Consider the following 21,602-nt stretch of genomic DNA (forward strand, 5'->3'; position numbering starts at 1 on the left):
TGGACATGAACAACGCGGGGCCAGGCAGCTCCCAGCACTGACGGCACAAGGCCTTGGAGCAGGCGTGCCGAACACTAGCAAAGGATCTGGCGTTGCTTCCCCTCCAGGCCTCGGGCAAGGCCAGCTCTGGGGCTCCCGTGGCGTCTGCCGGCTGTGCCTTGCTCCCGGGCGAGGGACACCCTTGGCGGCAGGCAGGGGGACAAGCTGTGCTACCGTGAGCTATCAGCCGGGGCTCCTGTGAGCCACCGCACAGGGATGGGCCCTGCTGCAAAGGTGTCAGGCTCTGTGCCGACCTGGCCAGCTGCGCAGCCACGCTGCCTAAAGCTCTCAGCTGAGGGGTGGGGGAAGGTGTGGCAGGCAGATGCGAGCCTACCTGGCCCGGGGGGAGGCGCACCCCTGCTGGCTTGCCAGGCGGTGCCCAGCAGCGAAGCCGCTGCTTCTAAAGTGCCACCAAGGCTCTTCCCCGATGAATGGGCTGCGTGCTCCCAAGGCCCAGAGGGCAGACAAACAGGCAGGGTGGGCCTGGGCCGGGCGGGGGGCGCCCACAGCAGCAGGCAGGTCAGAAAGCATCTTTATTGGGGGAGCGGGCTCCAGGCCACTGTGCATGGCAAAACGTGCGCAGACGTCGGGGGAAACGGGACCATCGCAGGAGGTGGGGGTAGGGAGGCTGGGCTCAGGCGTGCAGGAAGCGGTTGAAGGCGTTGTAGGCTGATTCCAGGTCGAAGAGCATCTGGCGCACCTGGGAGTCGTCCAGCTCGTCTGAGGCCGACATGCCGCTCAGGGTCTGCAGCCTGTGGGCCACAGAGCACAGGGCTGGGCTGGGGCAGGTGGGGGGCTACGGGGCTGGGATGGACAGGGTGGCTCAGTAGGTGACACACTCACCACTGGCTGACCGTCTGGCGGCCCTCGAAGTCGGGGGGCAGGTGGCTCATGCGGTGCATGGTCTCCATCAGCTCCCGCAGGTCGGGCTGGATCTGCGGAAACACCACCCGCTGGGACACCGACCCCCGGTTCCCCTGCCCCCACCCCAGACCGCCCGGGAGCCGCACCTCGTCCATGGCCCGGATCTCCAGGCGCAGCTTGTCCATCACTGTGATGAAGAGCTGGTGGCAAGTGTGCGTGTGAGACGACAGGGGCCCCCAGCAAAGACCCCCGCCAGCCTGGTCCTCTGCAGGGTTGGGCCTGGGGCAGCACCAGCCGGCCCCCGCCCTCCTCGGCCTCGGCCGTGGGGTCACATCGGCCCTAACCCTGACCCTGCAGCTGAGGAGCTGTCAGTGGGTGGGAGCCCTGGGCACATCCCATGGGGGCCTTGGGACGGGAGGGGCCTCAGGGGGTTTCCCGGACGCTGCCCAGGAGGACTGCCCCCACCCCCACCCCCCTTCAGCTACTCTGTGCGCCGCGGGGCCGTGGGCACGTGGTCCTCCCGCCTCCGCACCGAGACGACGTCGGCAATGCAGCGATTCAGGTTGCCCTTGTCGTCCTTGATGGTGATGGGCCGGTCCTCCTTGATCCTCTCCATGGCAAGCGGGCAGTCCAGCTGAGGGAGGGCACACGGTGCTGGGCCCTGCGGGGCAGCCCAGCCCCAGCCCAACGGCCCCCGGCCCCGCCCCTCAGGGTGGGGGGACCGCTCACTCACGCGGAACTTGCGGCAGAATTCATCGATGGAGCTGATCTCTGATCCCTGCACCTGCCGGAAGGCGGCTTTGTACTGGACCAGGAGCCGGGAGCAGGCTGCAGTGTACCTGGGGGGAAGGGTCAGGCTGCCGCCCTCAGCGCCAGGCCAGCGCCGCCTGGCACATCCTGCTTATCCTCGGCCCTTCCAGACAAGTGGCATCTTGCACGGAGGGCTAGGCGAAGGGCCAGGGATTGGCCGTCGAGGGCTGAGCCTGCCCACTTGGTTTACACAAAAAAAGAACTCTGGAAGGCGGTGGAAGGTGGCGATGGCCAAAATACGGCTGCCACACGAACCTGGCCTGGACCGTGCAGGTTGGCCCCCAGCCCAGCACCAGGCAGAGGCCCGGCGAGACCCCTCAAGCCCGCTCCTCGGGCCACGTTGGCTGTGCCTCCACGTCGACAGCTCCTGGTCCTACGGGGGAGGGGCTGCTGCACTGAACAAAGGTCCCACGTACCTCCTGGCGGCCAGGCCCGGCCACGGACTGACTGCCCGTGCCACCCTGCTCGCCTTTTACGCCTTTGCACTGATGAGGCCCCAGGTAGCAAAGCTGGAGCAGAATCCTGAAGCCTGGGCGCTGGGCCCCCCTCTCCCCAGAATGCTGGGCTGCTGCCGCCAGGACGTCCCTGCCCGAGATGGCACCAAGGCATCCAGCACCCAGGCGACCCTCCTTGCGCTGGGTGGGCCTCAGACCCCTGCCCTTGCTCCTTACGGAGCACCCCCGCCCTGGAGGGCAGAAACAAGCTTCCAAGCACGGGTCGGTGGCGCAGGGACGCGGGCTCTCACTCATTGGGGCTGACGCAGTCCTTGATGTATGCCTTCTCCAGGGCCTGCATCGTCTTCACAACCGCAAACAGCTCCGCCATGTTGTCATACCTGAGAGGGCGCGTCCTTCAGATGCGGCCGCCACGGCAGGGAAGCCGAGGTCCCAGAGCCTAGGGTGCCGGTCCTACCCAAGGTGCCGCTGAGGCAGGGCTCCGTGTCTGGCTGCCCCTCTCACCCCACCCCTGGCAGAGGCTTCTTGGGACCCATTTCCCTGGGCCGACCCCATGTCCTTCTGACCCTCAGGATGGGGGAGGCAGGCAGCCTGGGTGCTGGACTCACTTCTCCCGCTCGCGGGCATTCTTGTACAGCTTCACTTCCTGTTAGGGAGACACAGCAGAGGGTCGGCCAGCAGCGCCACGGTGGCTGCGGGGCCCCGGTGAGGACCACGCGGACAAAGACTACTGGCCAACACCGCCACTCACCTCATACAGCTCCGGCTTGTTTCCAGGGGCTGTGACAGAACAGGCAGATAGCTGGCAGGCTGCTTACGAAGCTCACCCAGGCAAGCTTGTCCACCGCCCTGGCCCAGCCCGTCTCAGCACCCCTCCCAAGGCCTCCCCAGGGCTGTGTCCCAAAGAGCCCAAAGGGAGCTGGGGGAATTTCAATCTCAGCGTCCCCATCAGCCTGTGGGGTGACCTGAGCAGAGGACACACCTCTGGGTCCAGGGGGCTGCACGCCAGGGCTGGTCCTCCATCCCACCTGTTTCTGGGCTACCCTGCTTACGATGCAGTGACGGGCACACACGTTTGTCACGTGCTTTGTAATCTTTTCCCTGGCTTGGGGACTGTGGGATACCCAAGACCCCCTGAAGTTCCAGCCACACTAAAGCTGTCATCGTCTGCACCCAGCTGACCCCACCGGGAGGAGGTCTCTGGGCCCCTGGCCACTACCTGAGGTCTTGCGGGGGGTGGACACTTACAGACCTCCCAAATGCTCCGGCGACCACTCCCATCAGCCTCTGCCGCAGAGGTTTGAAAGCCTAGGCCCTGGGCCCCTGGGCCCAGCTTGGGCCACACTCACCTCCCATGCCAGGAGTGGCCGGGATCCCGTGAAACATCCTGCAGGCTCAGGGGGCCACAGCAGAGACCTAGGGAGCAAAGCCAGCACTGACGCAGAAGTGACCCCCTAACACCCCTGCGGGCTGGGCCTCAGCAATGAACACACAGGATGCTGTGCACTGTGTTGTGAACACCGAGCCAGCTGGAGGAGGCCGCCGAGGAAGCAGGTGCAGGTGAGCATCTCTGAGTGAGCAAGGGCTGGACGGCAGAGCGGGGTGGGGTGGGGGAGTGGTGCCCTGGAGCCTGGTCAGGGCAGGTCACTCTGAGTCAGCTGACCAGGAGAGGAAGGGGCTGCAGCTCTCAGGTGAATGACCTGGATGAACGTTCGGCCAGAGGAAACAGCACACACGACAGACAGCACGTAGAACGTGAGGTCTTCACGCAGGAATGAGTTTAGAGAAACAGACAAGCGGGGGCTGGGCCGGGGGGGGAGGTGAGCTTTCTGAGTGAGGGGCTTTCTAGGGGACGAGGACAGAGAGACGGGGGGATCAAAGGGCACAGATCTCACAGGCCAGGAGGAGTCTGGGTTTATCCTGGCACAGCCAGAGGGAACTACTGGAAGACTGAAGAAAATCCTCCCGGCTCCAGGTGGGCGGTGGGCTGAGCCGACCGTGGAAGCAGGAGCCCCCGCCCACTCCAGAAGCTGATGAGGTGGCTGGGGCCACGTCCTGACATGCTTTGGAGATGGAAACACCAAACTCAATGGAGAATTTGAAAAGGGGTAAAAATTAAAAAGGACTCAAAATGATCCCCTTTTTTTGTTTGTTTGTTTGCCGTACGCGGGCCCCTCACTGTTGTGGCCTCTCCCTTCGCGGAGCACAGGCTCCGAACGCGCAGGCTCAGCGGCCATGGCTCACGGGCCCAGCCGCTCCGCGGCACGTGGGATCCTCCCGGACCGGAGCACGAACCCGCGTCCCCTGCATCGGCAGGCGGACTCTCAACCGCTGCGCCACCAGGGAAGCCCGACCCCTTATTTTTGGACCAGTGGCACCATGACAGTGAGGTGAACTGAGATGGAGAAAGTGAACAAAGTAGGTGTAGAGGGCAGGCGGGTGTGCAGGAAAGCGATGCGGTTGATCTTTTGGCTTTGGGAGGCTCCGCAGACATCCAAGGAAGCTGCTGAGGCGGCTGGAGATCAGGAGAGAGGCCGGGGCTGGCAGGGCCGAGCCAGTGGCACTGAGGGGGTGGATGGCGTCCCACAGGAGATGGCTAAGGGCGAACCAAGGTAGGAGGGAAAGCAGCCCCCGTTGAGCCCCGGGCACCGCGGCGTGCGGAACCTCGGCAGAGAAGGCGGGATCAGGGCTGGGAAAGGCCAAGGTTGCACAAGTGAAGCAGCAGGGGAGGGGAGGCGGGGCCGAGAAGGCCGAGGAAATTACGAGAGCCCGCGGGGGTGGGGTGGGGGACACGGATACCACTGCGCCACCCTCCCGCAGCATCGGAGAGGAGGTGCAACGGAGAGGAGGAGTAAAGGGGTTGTCTGTGGTTCTACAGGGGGATTCCACGCAGCCACGAAAACGGAAGTCGGCGGCTACAAGCCAATACTCGGTTGAACCTCACCAACCTGCCCCGACCCAGAACGGCGAGCTTCTGGAGAAAGCCCAGTGAGCGCAGTGGACGATCGGGCGGGCCGGATGCAAGGGCGCATAGGCCGCGGGAACCTTCGGGCCCGGCCCACCGCGCTCGGAGGCGCCAATCCCGGGGAAACGGCACTGGAACCCTGGGGGGAAGCCAGGAGAGCCGGGCACCGGGAGAGGGGACCACAAGACGGAGAGCGAGGAGAAGCACGGGCACCGAGTGCCCTCCGCGGCACAGCTACACCCCCCGGGCCTCGGCCAGGGCCGCCTTTCCTGCCCACCCCCGGCCTGGAGTACCTGGGCGGCCTCGCGGATCCCGGAAACGGCCCGGGGGCGGAGCGCTCCCTGACGCTTGCGCTTGCGCGCGGACCCCGATGTATGCGCCTGCGCGCACTTTCTCGGCGCCGGGACCTGACGTCTGCGCCTGCGCGCGGGGCCGATCCACCTGGGCTTCTGGCTACTTCCCCCCAACCCCGCGTTGAGGCCGGGCCGGGGGTAACACTCTGCGGTTCTGATCCAGCCATGCCTGATAGGAACCGGAAGAGGTAACGAAGGAAGAAGGCTTTGCCTTCACCTGTAGGGCCTCTAAGTGGCCGGATCTGCCCTTGAAACTGTGCCCCACAGGGTTAATAGAAATTGATAACAGAAATCCTTGAGCTTGTCTTTACAGCTTCTTAAAAACGCCTCCATAAACAACAAGGACCTACTGTACAGCACAGGGAACTATATTCGGTATCTTTTAATAACCTGTAATGGAAAAGAATCTCAAAAACAATACATATATACAAAACTGAGCTAAACTGAATTGCCTTGCTGTATACCTGAAACTAACACATTGCAAATTAAGTGTACTTCAATAAAAAAAACCCTTCCGCTGGTAACCTGCCTTCACTGATCAAGCTCACCTTGTTGATACAAAAACGTGCATGTCCTGAAAAATAAGATGTTTGCTCTGAGTTGTTTTCCAGGAACTTGGAGTCACCTGCTTCCAGTCTGAGCTCAAGCCAGTTAAGACTGGTTGGAACCACCAACCCTAAAACTGGGCCTGCACAGTTGTACAGTGAATGACCTTTTGACATCAGAGGGACCAAACCCCCACCCTCAGATCACGTCCATTTTTTAACATGGGTCCCATGAAGAAGCAGGTAATTCAGACACGCCTCTGCAGAACACAGATTACGTCACCTTTTTCCTACCTCCAATCTCCTTTCCCCGCGCTTAAGATCACCCTGCCTTTTTTTTTTTTTTTTTTTTTCTTTCTTTTTGGCCATGCAGCTTGTAGGATCTTAGTTCCCGGAACATGGAACCAGGCCCAGGCCGTCGGCAGCGAAAGTGTTGGAATCCTAATCACTGGACTGCCAGGGAATTCCCCCAACCTGTTTCTTCATCCTGTAAATATCCCACGCCCCTACTTTGGGGAAGCCAACCTGAAATCCATCCTCCTGCCCCGCACTTGGCTGCCTATGAATAAACCCTTTCTCTGCTGGTTGTGGCTCACTGCTTATTGGGCAGGGAGGCCTCATTCCAGAGCACTCTGACAGCAAGGTGAACCCCTCCGAAGGCCACAGTAGGGAGGGAGGCGGCAGCAGTGGCTTCCTTCCTTTATTAGAGGCTTGGGCGGGTGGGGAGGGCGGGGCATGGCTCAGCCAGTCAGAGGTGCCTGAAGAAGAGCTTGGGTCCCCGATCCAGGGTGCATGCTTTGGAGCCCAGCTGGCTGGGCAGCAGCTGGTGCAGGGCATCTCGGTCCTCAGCAGAGAGACGTCTGCTGCACAGTTGCAGCTCCTGCAGCTGCACCGTTAAGTTGTCCCAGAGGTGCAGGCCCAGGGGGCCCTGGACAGCACAGCCTGCAGAGGGGAGGCAGGAGTAGGCCTCAGGCTACGGCTGGGGGCCCGCGGGAACCAGTGGTGTTCGTAGAGGGGGCCCTGTGGGGTTTTTCTCTTTACCGGTGTGGCCCTCGGGAGGAAACACACTTCCTCTGAGACCCCAAGGGCTGCAGCGAGGGGCATGAGCAAAGGCCAGCAGAGGCCCGATAATTCTCTAGGAAGGAGTACGCTCTCCCAGGCTGTGTGCCCTAGTGTGCCCAGGACTGTGGACTCCCTTCCCAGCCAGTGGTCACGCACAAGGGAGATGGGCTAAAGTAAACACCGCATTCACATCTGTGCCTCTGCCATTGTCTGACGACGCCTGGGTCTCTCCCTCCATAAAATGGACCCAATAGGCTACCTGTGAGTCTCAAGACACTGAGCTACAAGGCTCAATCCTCAGAGAGACCAGAAAATACCCAGCAGGCTCACGACCCCAGGGAGCTTGGTGAGAGGGTTCAGGTACCCTCTCACCAAGCCAGGTGTGTGGGGAGCAGCCCCTCAGCTGAGCGCAGGTCTCCTACCAGCCCACCTTCGGGGGGCCTTCCTGGGGAGCCAGCCCGGCCCCGTGGGGCCGTGGGCGAGGAGCAGGAGAGCCCAGGGGTCCCTGTGTAGCCCCACTCCCAGCCCTTGTTCTCCCCGAGGGCAGAGCCTGGTCTGCCCTGCCCTGCGCCCCAGCAGGAGGTGCCAAGCTGCGGGGTGGCCAGTTCACCAAATGCACCTCCCTGGTTTCCTTAAGACAGCTCTGGTAGGGTCCTGCACCAGGGCGTGGCCAGAGAAACCAGCTAGGTCAGGCCAGCCTTGGCCAGAAAGCGGGAGGCTCCCTCAGAGGCAGGAATTGCCGCCCTAGCCCAGCATCCCTCCCTCTGGACCACAGGAACGAGGAAGTCCCTGTGGCACTGGGTCCCCGGCCATGGTCTGGAGGCTCAGGCTGACCAGGCCAGAGGCAGAGACCCATGGTCCTCGCGCCCTGCGGTCTGAGGAGCGAGGCTCACACCTGCTTCTGGTCACACTGGTCACCGCCCTCCACTGTGGCAACCCCACAGGGCCCAGCCCACCCTTGTGGTCTGGCTGGTGGCAGTGACGGCCCCTTCCGAGGAGGCAACTGGGCCTAAGGCAGGTCCTCAAGGAGGGAGCTATGTCACCAGCTCCAGTGTGGCAGGTGTAGCCACCATACCCAGAGCTCACCTGACAGGCCGAGGAAGCTGAGGCCTTGGGGCCGCCCTTGGAGGGCAGACAGGAGCGCCTCCAGGCCGGCACAGCTGATCTTGGGGTTGGCAGACAGGTCCAGAGAGACCAGCAAGGGGCAGAGAGGCAGACATCTAAGACAGGGCAGAAGCCTGGGGGTCAGCTTCCGTCACAAGGGGACGCTGCCCCAGGTGACCCCAAGGCTCGGGCAGCTGCAGGCCAGGCCCACAGGCTTTGCCCCCAGCCCGGCACGGGTGCCTCACACTCCTGCGAGCCAGCTGAGGCTGGAGGGCCACAGAAGCGGTGCCCCTTGCCTGGGCTGCTGGACAAAAGGTGACAGGAGAGGACACACCAGAGGGAAAGAGTCTCAAGAGCCGTGGGAGCATGAAGAGAGACACAAGGGCCAGCCAGGAGGCAGGCTAGTGGCTGGCGGCCAGGTCTCGGGGCACCTTGGGGCAAGGAGCCCCAGCTTCCCTGGGCTCCTGGGCCCTGAGATCAGAACCCCTGCAGGATAGCGGTGGCACGAGCTGGCTGGCATTACCTGCTCAGATCTCTCACGGCCTCGTCGCCCAGGTGGTTTGCCGACAGGCCCAGGTGCTCCAGGGCGCAGCCTTCCTAGACAGCGAAGGCCCAAGGGGAGCTAGCCTGAGTGGGGCACCTGCCCTCCCGGCCTCCCTGGATCCCAGGTGTCCTTCCTGCTGGCTAGGAATTCACAGCCTGAGGCAGGAACAGAAAGCTTTTCCCGCCTGTTTTTTTTTCCAAACGTGCAAGTCTCTTCCCAGGACCACCCGCCAATCCTGGATGGCCCAAGGTGCCTCTGGCTTAGTGTCCCTCCTTGACCACATACCTTGGTCAGGTAGCTGACTACGGGCTCCATGAGGCCTGGGTCACTCTTGCTGGAGGCCACAGAGCTCAGCTCCAGGCGCAGGAGGGTGCGGGCTGGCAGGCTCTGCAGGGCCTGGGCCAGGGCGGAGGGGCCCAGGCCGTTGTAGGACAGGGACAGTGTCTTCAGGCACTTGGCGCCTATACCAAGGGCCAGAACCTCTGTCAGCCCCGCGTGCCGCCGCCCCCAGCCCTGCCGCACAGGCCTGGGCCCAGAACCCTCGTGACCCTCGGGAAGCCGTCCTGGTCCCTGAGGTTTGGTGCGCAGGGAAGCCTGGGTGGCTCTGGCCCAGTGTCTGCCGGTGGGGAGGGGGCAGAACTGGACTCCTGAGCCCAGCTTCTTACCACCATTTCTGGGTCCTCCACCTGCCCCTACTCACAACAGGATGGCCCCAGGTGACCTGAGACAGGCCCTAGGCTGGGACATCCACACGTGATGGGGCAAGTCGGGGAGCACTCAGCCTGCCACCCCAGTCCCAGACCCCTCCTCCCCTGCCGCTGTGCTCATAGCTCCGTGGAAAGGAAACCCCAGTTTCCAGCTTTTCAGTGCTGGGACGGCGGGGCTCTGCAGCCCCAGTGGGCTTGTGGTGGCATCGTCTCTGGCAGACGGGATGCTCAGACCTGGTGAGAGCCGTAGGGCTGGAGCTCTGGCCTGCAGCGTAGCTGGGACAGGGGCTGTGTCCTGAGGGGGGCCGCCCAGGCCAGGCAAGCACCTGACGTCCCTCTGAGCCCAGACAGGTCCAGCACCTGCATGTCCACCTACATGCTCCCGAAAGCTGGGCTCGTGCCCTAGGAGTCCCCGTGCTTGAGGCTCTCTGAGCCCTTGGGGCCAGGGAGTGGACATGCCCAGCAGCTTACCTTGGAAGGCGCTGCCCAGGGCCGCCTGGTGGTTCAGGAAGAAGCTGGGGCCAAAGCCACAGGCCTGGAGGTGCAGGGTGCTGAGCAAGGGGCAGGCCCGTAGGAGGGAGGCCAGGGCCTGACCACAGCCATCCCCGAGGGGGTTCATGCTTAAGTCCAGCTCTTCCAAGTTCTGTGGAGACATGGGTTCCCCAGAGGATCTGGTCTGGGCCACCCGGAGCTGGAAACTAGCCAGCACTCTTAACCACGCCTTCCCACCCAGGGATGGGCTCGATGTGTACGTTCAGATGCTGCCCTGGTACCGGTCCACCGTTCCCCATGCCTCTACCTGCAAGGCGGACTGCCCCAGGAGGCCCACGGCAAGCTGGCACAGGCCTTCAGGGCCCAGGTGATTGGAGGAGAGGTCGAGGAGGGTCAGGCCGGGCACGGTGTCCAGGGCAGCCAGCAGCTCGGCGACACATCCATCCCCCAGCCGGTTCCCGGCCAGGCGGAGCTCCCGGAGTGTTGAGTGCAGCTTCAGGGCCCGCAGCAGCGGGGTGAGCTGGGCCTGGCGCAGCGCCAGGGAGCAGGCACTGAACGTGGGGCCCGAGCCCTGGTGCTCCATCGCCTGCAGCACCCCCTGGTGCTCCCCTGGAGGGGCACGTGGGTCACCGGACCAGAGCCTGCCCGTCCTGCCCTGTGCATCGCGCGAGGCGCACCAGGCAGCCCCTCCTCACTCACGAGCCCTGGGGCAGCCACCAGAGGCCTGCGGACCCCATGCTCCAGGCGCCACACAGCCCGTGGCTGGTGCTCATCTCCCTCCAGACGGGGCCCATCTCCCGCCCGACCCCACTACCCACACACGGGGCCACGAGGTAGGGGAGGAAAAGCCGAGAACAGGTGTGGTGGGAAGGAACCCTGGTGGACACCTGGGGTCCTGGGAGTCGAGGACCGCGGACTTGGGAGCAGCACAGGCAGGTGGAGCCCACACACCCAGTCCTCTGCCCAGGCCGCCGCCGCAGGGCCCCCGGGCTCTTACCTTGCTCCAGGCTCTGGCAGGCCCGGCGGTAGCGGTCCGTCAGCGGGGGAAGGTCCCACGAAGTCACCTCCGCCAACACCTGGAAAGCACCAGCGGTGTGCAGCCCCCAGCACCCGGTGCTGGCGAACCCCCCGGACTCAGGGCCCGGCCCTGCCACTCACCTCCTCGTTGCTCTGCAACACATCGGAGATGGGGTCCTGTGGGGCCAGCAGGGCCCCCTCTTTTTGTAGGGAGAGCCGTGGCAGCAGCCCAGAGGCCTGGTAGTAACGCTGGGCCGCCTGCTCAGCCAGCCAGGCCACCGAGTGGGTCTCCCTGCTGTGGGAACAGAGGGCGAGCTGAGTCCCGGACCTGGCCAGGTTCCTGCACACGCTGAGGAGTGGCCCCCGGGGTCCTGCCATCCCAGCCTGGCGTCCACACCTCCCTCGTCTGGCTCCTGCCTCTCACCCCGCCCTTACGTGTGACGTGCCAGTGCCCCGTGCACACCTGCCGCACCTCTGGGCCGTTTCTAGGGACGCAGGGCCTCCCCGAGCCTGTGTCTGCCATAACCTCCTCCAGCTACCAGTCCCCCAGGGGTGGGATATAAAACCAGATGGATTCTCATGGCACGTCCCACGCCATCTACAGCCACGAGGGCCCTCTGCTGCGCCTGGGCACCATTCCCCGGCCCAAGGGGGCCAGGGTTTGGGGGAAGACAGGTGACACCTTACCCGTGTGGAACGGGGATGAGGAAAAGATTATCCTGAACACGAACTCGGACTCGGATGGGAGGGAGCAGGGCCTGACCCTAGTGGGAGGTGCGGGCAGGGAAGAACAGCCTGAGTCAAGAACGACAGAGCCCCCTGCCCACCACCCCCAACCGCCGCAGCCTGGAGGCAGCTCTGCTCCAGGTTTGCACACCCACCAAGGGCTGGCCTGCTGCAGGGTTTCCCCCAATGGGCCCCAAGGCCCTGGGGACATCAGGGCTCCGCGGGGGCTCTGCGGCTGAGCTGCAGGCTCCATCTGTTCTGACCAGCGCACTCCAACTCTTGAGACAGGACAGCCGGCTCTTCCTGGCCCGGGCCCGAGGCCTGATGGCACTCGCGTCACTGCCTGACCCCGAGGCACTGTGTCTGCCGCCATCTGCACTGCTGTGGGGGCGGGGCGGGTGGCTGCCCCGGTGACCACGGGCCTGTGGCAAGTCCTCTTCCAGCCAGTCCCCGGCCAAGCACTCCTCCTCAGGGAGGAGCGCTGCCCGGGGGGTGGGGGCCTCGCTGGGGCCTCGAGGGGGGCTGGGGCCCAGGCGGCAGCTCTGGGCACTGCCCACACTGTGGACGGCCGCCCGGTAGGCTGCCCAGCTGGCACTCGCCGCGGCCACCTCCCCGTCACTGGCAGGGCCAGGCGTCCGGACCGTGGCGGGCAGTGATGGGCCAGAGTGCCGGAGCCTCTTCTGGGTTGGCTGGGGCGGGCCTGGGTTGTCCTCCCCCTCCGAGCTGCTACTGCTGGCCAGCTTGTGCCTGCTTCTCCAAGGCCTGGCCGCAGCTGGCACCGCCAGCCCCTGGGAGACTCTGGCACGGGCCTGACAGGCTTCTGGGGGTCCTGGGCTGGGACTCGAGGGAGGAGAGGTCTCGGGGTCAAAAAGATGGTTACTTGGGAGGGTCGGGAGAGCCGGGGAGCTGTGGGGAGCTGTGGAGAGATCGAGTCTACTGTGAGGCAGTGCCTGGCACCATCCCCGCCACCCAGGGCCCTGGGGACTCTCAGGCTAAGGAGCATAGGAGGTCCCCGCTTGCCTTGGCCCAAAGAGGCCGCCCGGAGCAGCGTCTCCATGGCGGCAGCCTTCTCTCGCGTCTCGCCATCCAGATCCTTGCAGTACAGCTTCACCCACTGCTGCAGCGTCTGCAGCGGGCTGTGGCCCTGTAGGGTCCCCAGCTAAGCAGGGCTGGCCGCAGCACCACCGCCAGCCGCGCGCGGCCCCCGCCCGCCCAGCCTGCGTCTGTGCTCACCTTCCTGGTTCGGAGAGTGACCGACGCTCCTCGCTCAACGAGCAGCTGGGCCACCTCAAAGTGGCCACAGGTGAGGGCATCGTGCAGGGGAGTGATACCCTCACAACCTTGGCCGCCCGGGTCATCCACCGCGGCCCCGTGGTCCAGCAGGAAACGGACGATGTCTGTGGACGGCAGGTATGGGCCAGCTCCCAGGCCCTTCCCGGAGGGACCCTTTCCCTGTCCCCGTCGGACGCTGGCAGCCCCCAGTCCCACACTCACCGAGGTGCCCGTAGTTGCAGGCCTCGTGCAAGGGTGTCCAACCGCAGTAGTCTCGAGGGTTCAGGGGGTGGCCCTGTGACAGAGAACGGGAAGGAGCCTGGCCCGGAGTACCCCACAGCCTGGCCTTGCCCTGGGGCTCTGAAGCCTGAGGGCCCCTGGGGCCCACCCGAGTCTGGCCCTGGCCCAGGTCACACCAGAGTGAGGGAGACACTCCCCAGCACATGTACGGAATCCCCAGTGCTGGCTCCAGTCTCTGCACCCTGCCCTGGCCCCTGGGGAGACAGTACCCCACCGAGAGCCCCTGCCATGGCCGCAGGGTGACGGGGGTGGGGCAGCAGGCCCACCTGCCTCACGAGGTCCCGGACGCGGCCCAGCTGGCCCTCGATGCAGGCTCGGTGCAGCAGGGTCTCCCCGACGTCGTTGCGCCGGTTCCACTGTGGGCACAGTCGCCCCGTGGGGGCGGAGGCGTGAGGGGACAGGGCGGCACTGGTGGGGCAGGGGAGGCGACACGCCTGCTCAGCCACTGTCCTCACCTTGCTCGCCCGCCGCCGGCCCAGGCAGCCCTGAAGCTCCTCCTCCTCCTCCAACTGCTGGGACCCGTCAGCTTCATCCTCTGGAACAGAGCCAGGCCCACCAGCCCAGGTGAGCCCAGCCCCCTGCCCCGGGCTCCGCCGCGCCCAGGAGACTGCTCTGTGCGCCAGCCTTCCCCACCCCAGGCCTCCGTCGTCTCTCTCCTGGGAAGCATCCTGGTTGGACCAAGTCAGGCCCAGGGTGAAAACAGCTCTTCCCTGGAGCCCAGGCGCCCTCCAACCGCAGGACTCCTGGTGCCTCTGCCTTCTCTCTCGCCTGCTCTTGCCCGACCCCGCCTCTCATCCCTGCTCCCTCCTACACCTCTGGCCCCTTCTAGCGCCTCCTTCTCCTCCGCCCGGTAACTGCCTATGCCTATCAGAGAGCATCGCCTTAAGTTCTCATTTTGGGTCCTCTTTCCCCGCCCCTCCTGCGGACCCTCCCCCACACCTGTGTATGAGCCACGCCCAACTCGGCACCCCGCTAACGCAAGGCTGAAACTTCCCGGAGGTAAAGGGAAGCCACTCCTTCTGGCCTCAGAGACCGTGCAGCCAGGAGCCAGCTGACTCCTGAAGCCCACCCACTGGCCCGTTGCCTGGGCCGGCTTCCGCCACAGCCCACCCTCACGGGCGCCCCTCGGAGCTGAGCACGCTGGCCTCAGGGGAACCTGCGCGAGGGTCTCGGGACCCACTTGGCTGTTCTGACCGCTCATGGTGCGTTTCCCCAGGTCTGCCCCGAGCCACCTCCCCTGCAGACGCCCACCAGCCTCCTGGCACCGGCCCCTCCAAGAACGTCCCCGGGCTGTGCCTGGCTCCCTGCACCCAGCCCTCCTCCACCCTCCTCCACCCGTCTCACCGGCGCCAGTTACCCTCCCGGTGCTGGGCTATTCCCTCCCATCATGAGCCTGTGAGCAGCAGGCCCGGCCCGTGCAGGCCTCAGGGAGGGAGACGCCGGGGTCGGTGGCACAGCACCCAAGCCTCACCGCTCTCTGAGAGCTCCACCTCGATGGCCTCCAGGGCGGCGTCCCCCTCGTCCTCCTCGTCCCCCTCGTCCTCCTCGTCCTCCTCCTCTTCAGCCGCCCTCAGCTCCTGCAGCCTGGCTTCAGTGCCAGGCACCTCCTGAGGCTGCAGCCTCAGCTGCACCGCGTGCAGGTGCCGTAAGACCTGCCTCTGAGGAGCAGGGAACACTCAGCTCAGAGCCAGAGCAGAGACAGGGACGGGGGACAGGGGGACAGACAGGCTGCGGGGACGCCGTATGTGGGGATCCCAGCGTGGGCGGGCGGGCTCCCACACCTGCAGCCGCGGCTGCTGAGCTTGCTGGGCACAGCTGAGAGCCTTCTGGAAGCACGGCGCCAGCACCTCGTAGGCATCACCGGCGTCCTCGCAGGACAGTGCAATGTTCAACCAGGTCTTGGCTTCCTAGAGGACGAGGCGTGAACTCAGCGGCGGCTGCCCCCGCATCCAGCTGGCTCTGGCTCCCCATGGCTGCCCACACGAGACAGGAGGACGACAGCCCTCCCGAGCAGTCTTCGGACAGAGCCCCGGGCAGCGCAGGGCGCCGTGACCCTTCACCTCCAGGGCGCTGCCGTCCCGCAGCCTCAGCTCCTCTTCATAGTGGTGCACGGCCTGGCGGTAGTCCTTCATGTCCCCCAGGGTGGCAGCCAGGGACACGTGGATGATGGCCAGCTCAGGCCCCGGCCTGTTTAGCAGTTCCGCGAACTGCAGCTGGGAAGACAGCAACAGGGAGGCCAGGGCTGCGCCACACCCCGCAGCCCACAGCCCCGGTGCCCTCACCCCCGCCCCAGCCCGTGCACGCACCTGCTTCTGGTAGGCCGCGGCAGCCTTGGGGAAGTCGCCCGCCTTGGAGAACAGGTCACCCAGCTGCTCGCAAATGCCCATGGCGGCCCGCGGGTCACTCTCCTCAGACTCCTCCAGCTGCTGCTGCAGGTGGACCACGGCCAGCACTGCCAGAAAGAGCCTGGTGCAGGGGCGGCACAGCCTGGGGCCTGACCCTGTGCCCTTAGGCAGCCAGCCACCTGCCCGAGCCTCCGCTCACCCACTGGTAAGGAGGGTGGTAGGAGGAGCTACTTCACGGGGCCGCAGCAAGAGTGGAAGAACCAACTAACGACAAGTCAGGGCGGGGGCTGCTCCGCAGGGCGGGGGTGAGGCCTGCTGACGGCCCCTGACCGGTGCTGCTGGGCCACACGAGCCGTCCACGCTCCCACCCCGTTAGGCGGGGCGGCTTTTCTGAGTTTGCCGAAGAAGCTGGCTTGTGCATGGATACTAGCCTCCTGACCACCCTGGGTGCCCCTCTGACACCCTGTGCTCAATGTAGCTCAGAGAGAAACGAGGCTCCTCCCAACAAGAAGTGGGGGAAGATGGGTGCCCTACTGACGCTGCCACCTCCCAAAGGACACACGCCCAGGCCTCCTCTGCTAAAGAACAAGAGCCCTCCCTACCCCTTCTCAGGGTGTTCAGCCCCCCCCCCATCCCTTCCTAGACTCACCATGCTTGAGGGTCCGGCAGACCACTGCCTTCTGCAAAGGCTTCTGGGAACCAAGCCGATAGGCCTTCTTCAAGGCTCTCTTGGCGGCCAAAAAATCCCCTAGGTCTTGGAGAATCTGGGGGGCAAGGGAACGTGAGGCCCACAGGTTCCTGAAGGCCCAAGCCCACCCGGGAGCAGAGCCCGGAGCCACCGAGAGCCGGCACCTGCGAGAGCAGCAGGCAGCACTCGCTCTCCATGGAGCCCTGCTTCAGGACGCGCGCGCACTTCCGCGCCCCCTCCAGGCAGCGCATGGCCTGGGAGTGCTGCCCCTGCCGCCAGTGGATGGCGCCCAGGTTGTAGCGAGCGCGAAACAGGTCCTCATACAGGTGGTTCTGCCTGTGGGTGGGGACAGGAGCTCAGTGCTCTGGGCACTGTTGCTTAGGGACAGCACAGCAAGCACCCACCGATGCCACTTAGGGTTCCAGCCCCCACAAAGCCAAGGCTGCCCCTCTGCTAACAGGAAACTGACTGGGCAGAGGGGTGAGGTCAGCCCAGCTGCCCTCTTGGGAGGACCCTGGGAGCAGCCCAGGCCCCAGCCGCTCCCTCCTGGGGCCAAGCAGGGCCTTACTCGGCAAGGAAGATGCTCTTCGTGAAGTAGGCGTGGCATAGTGCCGCCTGCTGCAGGCTGTCGCAGGTGAGGCCCACGTTGAGGTAAAGTCGGGTCCTCATCTCACTCAGCTCTCGCTTGGTCAGTGAGCCTGGAAGATGCCCCTTCAGACACTCAGTGCCTTACCCCCACTTGGGGTCTCCAGCCCTGGGCCCTGGCCAGCCTCTCCTGGACCCCTCCTCCAGCCTCTCACTGTAGGTACCAGGGGTTCTGCTGCAGGTAGAGCGGAGGGAGAAAGAGCAAAGGCAGCCGGACCCGAGGTCGTGAGCACAGGCTCGGCGGGGCGGGGGGCGGGGAGGCCGCTGGGGGAGGGCTGCTGCTTCTGAGAACGGATCTCGACCTCACAAAGGGAGGGCCCAGGCAGGTGGACCCACCACATGGGCAGGGCGGGCAATGGGGCTGTAGCCTCTTCTCCCTGCAGAGCTCAGGTGGCAGAAGGTGGGGAGGGCCAGCCTCCAAGAGCAGTTACCCTGCAGCTTCTCGTCCAAGATCGCCAGGCTTTTCTCGAAGGCACCCTGTGCCTGCAGCAAGGCATCCTGTGACTGGTGGTGGTCAAAGATGTCCAAGTGGGTGCGGCCAATGGTGGCCCAGGCCCTCTGCTGCTCAACGTGGTTGGACAGGGAACATGCCAGCTCCAGGTAGCGGTGCTGGTGCTGCAGCACAGAAGAACGGCCACTGTGAACCAAGCCCACGTCAAGCAAACCCCATGTGTCCCCCAAGCCCCCACAGAGCAGGCCAAAGCCATGCTGCAACACCCCATTTTCTCTAATGTCAAGGACTATCTGTGGGGTCGGCGGCACCACACTCGGACCAGCCAGAGACACTGACCGAGAGTTCGCTGGGCTGTGGCAGCCCTGGAAGCCGGGGCCAGGGCAGCTCTGTGTGGACAGAGGGCCTGGACCCCCACTATGGCACACCCACCCAGGGACCAGGCTACCAGGGCCCAGCACAGGGCTCTCTGAAGGGGAGGCCCCATCGCAGCATGTCCCCCTCGCCCCTCCAGCCAGAGGCCTGGACAGCAGAGACTGGGCCTCCCTTCTAGGAAACGGACCCCCAGGAGATGAGAGGCCAGGAGAGCTGGGTGTGGTCAGCGTGGGGGCCCACGTCGCGGCCTCCGCCCACCTGCAGGGCAGCCGAGTAGTCCTCCATCTCCGCCAGCCGCTCTCCGATCTTGCGGTGGGCCACGGCGCAGCCCAGGGGGTCGTCGGCCGTCTCCAGGAGCTGCAGCTCTTCCTGGTGCTCTCGCAGGGCCTCCGCGTAGCAGCCTGGGCGGGCAGGGCAGGCTTCAGTCTGGCCGGGCAGTGGGCCGGGGACCGCGAGGGCCAGTGGGGCAGCGGCCGGCCATCACTCACGAAGGCCCCCCCCCACCCCCGGTCCTCCCGGCTCTCCGCTCCCCGCTCCCAGGCCCGGACTCCACCCCACGCACCATGGCTGGCCAGGAGCTCCCCCAGCTGGTGGCAGACGGCTGCCTCCTCCCGCAGTTGCCCGCTCCTCTGGGCCTTAGCCTTGGCCTTGCTCAACTCTGCAGAAAGAAGGACGAGGCCTGGGTGCTGGGCTTCTCCGCCCGGGAGGGCCAGGCCCGCCCCCGGCCCCCGTGTTCGGGCGCTAGTCCCTGGACTCACGTCGAAGCTCGCGGTCCAGGCTCATACTCCGGCCGCCGTGCCGGGGGTTCTGGACTTCCCGCGCTCTAGCGCCGCCACAGCAGCCCCACCCCCCCCCAGGCCCAGCGCGCAGGCCCAGTCCTGGCGCGGAGTATCCCGGGAAGTGTAGTCCACCCGCCCGACGCATCCTGGTAGTTGTAGTAGGGCTGGCTCCGGGGCCGGAAGAGCGGCGGGCGTCTCCATGGACTCCTGGGTCTTCTCCTCGAGCTGAGCACCCCACCCCCACCCGCCCAGCCCCGCATCCCGCATCCCGCATTCGCCCTTGGGGTGGGGTCTCCTGGGCTCCCGCCGCGTGCTGCCGCATCCCGCACACAAGCAAACCTAGCCACCCACGCTACTTGACCTGAGGAACGGACTGCCCTCGCGTGGGAGGAGAGGAAGGCCTCGGAGACCGCGGGCACTTGAGCACTCAGATTTGTGGGCATGATCAGAGGCGCCCCTGCAGAACCTGCGGATCAGCCTTGAACGCGCCACAGTCGTCACACGTGGGGACTCCGACCCCTAGTGCTACCGGCGGGAGGGGGGCTGTGTGTTTCAAAAAGAACCGAGCGCGGTCCTGCTTCCTCGGTGTGCACGCCAGTTTTGTATTCCTGGAAAACTCAGCGTGCGCTCGTTAAAACTGCAAAACCGTCTTGTGCTTAGAGGTAAAGGGAGCAGGATCCGGGCTCGGAGCGCTGTGATCAACCTCTCAACTGCAGAAGATAGGGGGTGTGGGGAGCCTGGGCACCTCTATAAATACCCATCCTTTCCCCCCACCCCTGCCTCGAGAACCAGATACCTGCTGGGCCTCGGGGCTCTCAGTCCCCACCCTGCCGCGCGGCCCTGGGCCCTAGGTGCCAGGGCTCGCGCCCCAAAGTCCCCAGAGGAGGCCCGGAAGGAGTGGGAGATGGGCAGTTTTATTTCCTATGGAAATGGAAACAGACCCAATGGGGTAAAATGCTCAGCCAGCGGGTAGGCAGCAAGGCCTACCCGGGAGGGAGCGATGTGGAGGGTGGCTGGTCCCCAGGTCCAGGGAAGGCTTCAGGGGTGAGGGTGAGGCTGAGCTTGAAGAGCAGCAGGAAGGCCTCCTCTTTGCTCCTGAAGGGTGTGGTACTCTCTCCCCCTCCCTCCAACGTGGGATCCCAGGATCACAGGAGGCCTTGAAACCAAGGTGGCTGCTTGGCAGGCAGGCTGGTGAGGTGCAGGGTGGGGATGGGGAGCCGAGCCACGTAAACAGAGACTGTCTCAGCAGAACGGGTGGGACGGCACCTCCCCCGAGAGCCTCTCCCCCTCCAGCACCAGCATTCACAGGACAGCCCAGGTCCTGGGGCCTGATCTCCCTTCAGAGAGGACCCAACTTCTCTAGCCTTGGCTTCCCCACTGATCAGACAGGAATGAGCATATGAGGATGCCAGCAAGAGCTGAAGGCCTGGGGTTGGGAGGCCGCAGGCTGGGGGCCAGCAGCTGACCCCTGGCTGGGAGGCTATCAGAGCCCAGGAAAGCCCATCCATGAGGCAGGCTGTCTTCTTGTAAGGAAATACAAACGAAACTTGGTTTGGACCTTTTTAAAAACTGCAGTTACATACAGAAATATCCAAGGAAAACACAGATCACAAAAGCAAACATAATATGTTGTCGTTTCCGACAGCGGTAAAAACACCTCTTCACTCCTCTCTTTGAAAAATTATTTTTATTATTTTTGTAAATGTCTCACTTTGGGCATACTGAGAGATGTAGTGCTTAAAGGAAAGTGTGGGGGTGAGAGAAGAGAACGGGGTCTGGCTCAACCCATGCCCCCAGGCCTCCCCCAACCCTCACCAGCTCAGGATGCCAAGGTGGACCGGGATCCTGGAGACAGACTGCTGGTGTCTTCTCCTTTCTTACGACAGGACTGGGACATTCTCCAGTAAACCAGTGACTCCCAGTGAGATGACACAAGGAGGTTTACGGCGCCAGCCTCCAGTGATGGCCAAGAGCGCACTGCAATGTCCCAGAAGTGCCCAGCTCCTGCTGGCTGTAAGGCTCAGCTGCTGAGATGACTGACTGCCCAGCTCCTCCTGGCTGTAAGGCTCAGCTGCTGAGATGACTGACTGTCACAGGGCGGGGCCGTGTTGGTGGATTAGCAGTCTTCTTGGGCCCCCCCAGACCCACCCACACCTCTACAGGGAGGGCCTTGCCTGAGTGCCAACCCACTCCCACACACTCACTTGGGCAGCTGGAACTCAAGGGCCACGTGCCCCCAGCCGTGTGTTCCAGCAGCTGGAACTCTGACCCTGGTGCCGCAGAGCCCAGCCCCTCCTGTACTCCCCTCCACAACAGGTCTGCTAGCCCAGCCCTGGTTTTGCCCTCCTCCTGCCTGGCCCTCTGTGGCAGCCACACACCTTCACCTGCCCCACCCAGGAGAGCTGCCGGGGGCCCACTCCTCTGCTTCCTCAGTCTCACACAGGCACCCAGACACACACGGACCAGGCAAACCCACCCCTGTCCCGGCCCCCCTCACAATATGGTCACTTTGGAATTGACAGAGAGGGTGTCCATCCCCAAGAGACCCAGTGGGGTGCCAGGGTGCCATCCGTACACAGGAGACCTGGCCCGTGTTGACGTGAGTGTCACCCTCTCTGCCTACAGGCAGGAGGACACCACCAGGGTGTGCCTGGGTCCGACGCCCACAAGGGTGGGCTGGGGCTGGGCTGGGGTCTTTCTTTGTGGAGGGCAAGCCAGGCTGAGTCAGCCTTGCAGGATGGGACCCCCGCCAGCCCCACGCCCTGGGTGGGGAACAGGGGACCCGCCAGCCTGAGAGGGCTGCTTCGTCCGCTAGGAACTGGCTGAGGCTCGAGCTGTACCCCATAGCTCCTTCACTCCCCTTCTCAGCTCCCCACCTCGAGGGCCAGGAGAGAAAGAAGCCCCCAGAGATAGGCCAGGGCGGCCCTGCCCACTGAGCCTGCAGGGCCCAGGCAATAGGGGGCCAGGCCAGCAGGGGCTGCTCCGAGCACGGGCTGGGCCTGGCTGGGGGCAAAGCAAACAGTTCTTTGGTATTGAAGCAACACGAAACTATTGCAGAAGAGCC

General features: G+C 64.6%; 2 protein-coding genes and 1 long non-coding RNA gene across 14 annotated transcripts; 1 reads left to right on the top strand and 2 right to left on the bottom strand.

Annotated features, from left to right (window-relative positions):
* Positions 1-554: 554 nt before the first annotated feature.
* Positions 555-5,548, bottom strand: VPS28 (VPS28 subunit of ESCRT-I). Of its 11 annotated transcripts, none has more exons than XM_059043368.2 (10): positions 5,427-5,548; positions 3,518-3,584; positions 2,920-2,948; positions 2,777-2,814; positions 2,459-2,548; positions 1,637-1,742; positions 1,436-1,537; positions 1,050-1,103; positions 883-974; positions 555-791 (listed from the first exon to the last, which is right to left on the bottom strand). In XM_059043368.2, exons 2-10 carry the CDS (start codon positions 3,552-3,554, stop codon positions 674-676), a joined length of 666 nt encoding a protein of 221 aa, XP_058899351.1. In that variant the 5' UTR covers positions 3,555-3,584; positions 5,427-5,548; the 3' UTR covers positions 555-673. The 11 variants fall into 11 exon arrangements, with proteins under 11 accessions (XP_058899351.1, XP_066873949.1, XP_058899354.1 ...); XM_067017848.1 differs by having other exon boundaries at positions 2,626-2,814; positions 5,427-5,545; XM_059043371.2 differs by having other exon boundaries at positions 2,735-2,814; positions 5,427-5,522.
* On the top strand, positions 4,898-6,615 carry LOC136792918 (uncharacterized). Of its 2 annotated transcripts, XR_010837539.1 has the most exons (3): positions 4,950-5,674; positions 6,098-6,274; positions 6,405-6,615. It is a non-coding gene; the product is annotated as an uncharacterized lncRNA (long non-coding RNA). The 2 variants fall into 2 exon arrangements; XR_010837538.1 differs by having other exon boundaries at positions 4,898-6,274.
* On the bottom strand, positions 5,854-19,004 carry TONSL (tonsoku like, DNA repair protein). Its single transcript, XM_059043379.2, has 26 exons — positions 18,518-19,004; positions 18,322-18,417; positions 18,018-18,160; positions 17,365-17,548; positions 16,857-16,986; positions 16,453-16,624; positions 16,250-16,364; positions 15,562-15,707; positions 15,316-15,468; positions 15,037-15,162; positions 14,727-14,913; positions 13,711-13,790; positions 13,522-13,611; positions 13,178-13,250; positions 12,917-13,080; positions 12,704-12,827; positions 11,839-12,599; positions 11,645-11,721; positions 11,099-11,252; positions 10,938-11,016; positions 10,248-10,549; positions 9,920-10,091; positions 9,027-9,202; positions 8,721-8,794; positions 8,180-8,313; positions 5,854-6,973 (listed from the first exon to the last, which is right to left on the bottom strand). Exons 1-26 carry the CDS (start codon positions 18,858-18,860, stop codon positions 6,780-6,782), a joined length of 4,449 nt encoding a protein of 1,482 aa, XP_058899362.2. The 5' UTR covers positions 18,861-19,004; the 3' UTR covers positions 5,854-6,779.
* Positions 19,005-21,602: the final 2,598 nt, after the last annotated feature.

Source organism: Kogia breviceps, chromosome 17 (genome assembly GCF_026419965.1).
Source record: "Kogia breviceps isolate mKogBre1 chromosome 17, mKogBre1 haplotype 1, whole genome shotgun sequence".
NCBI classification, from domain to species: domain Eukaryota; kingdom Metazoa; phylum Chordata; class Mammalia; order Artiodactyla; family Physeteridae; genus Kogia; species Kogia breviceps.

Excerpts from the sequence above, each read along its gene's own strand:
- VPS28 (XM_067017848.1), bottom strand. The coding sequence starts at position 2,795 with ATGCCCGCGAGCGGGAGAAGTGAGTCCAGCACCCAGGCTGCCTGCCTC. Across the intron at positions 1,743-2,458 it reads GACTGCGTCAGCCCCAATGA|GTACACTGCAGCCTGCTCCC; the intron begins GTGAGAGCCCGC and ends CCTTCCCCCCAG. Across the intron at positions 1,104-1,435 it reads GCATTGCCGACGTCGTCTCG|CTCTTCATCACAGTGATGGA; the intron begins GTGCGGAGGCGG and ends ACTTGCCACCAG.
- TONSL (XM_059043379.2), bottom strand. The coding sequence starts at position 18,860 with ATGCGGCAGCACGCGGCGGGAGCCCAGGAGACCCCACCCCAAGGGCGA. Across the intron at positions 15,163-15,315 it reads GGGACGGCAGCGCCCTGGAG|GAAGCCAAGACCTGGTTGAA; the intron begins GTGAAGGGTCAC and ends CTCGTCCTCTAG. Across the intron at positions 11,722-11,838 it reads CTGCAGCAGGCCAGCCCTTG|GGTCAGGCCCTGCTCCCTCC; the intron begins GTGGGTGTGCAA and ends ACCTCCCACTAG.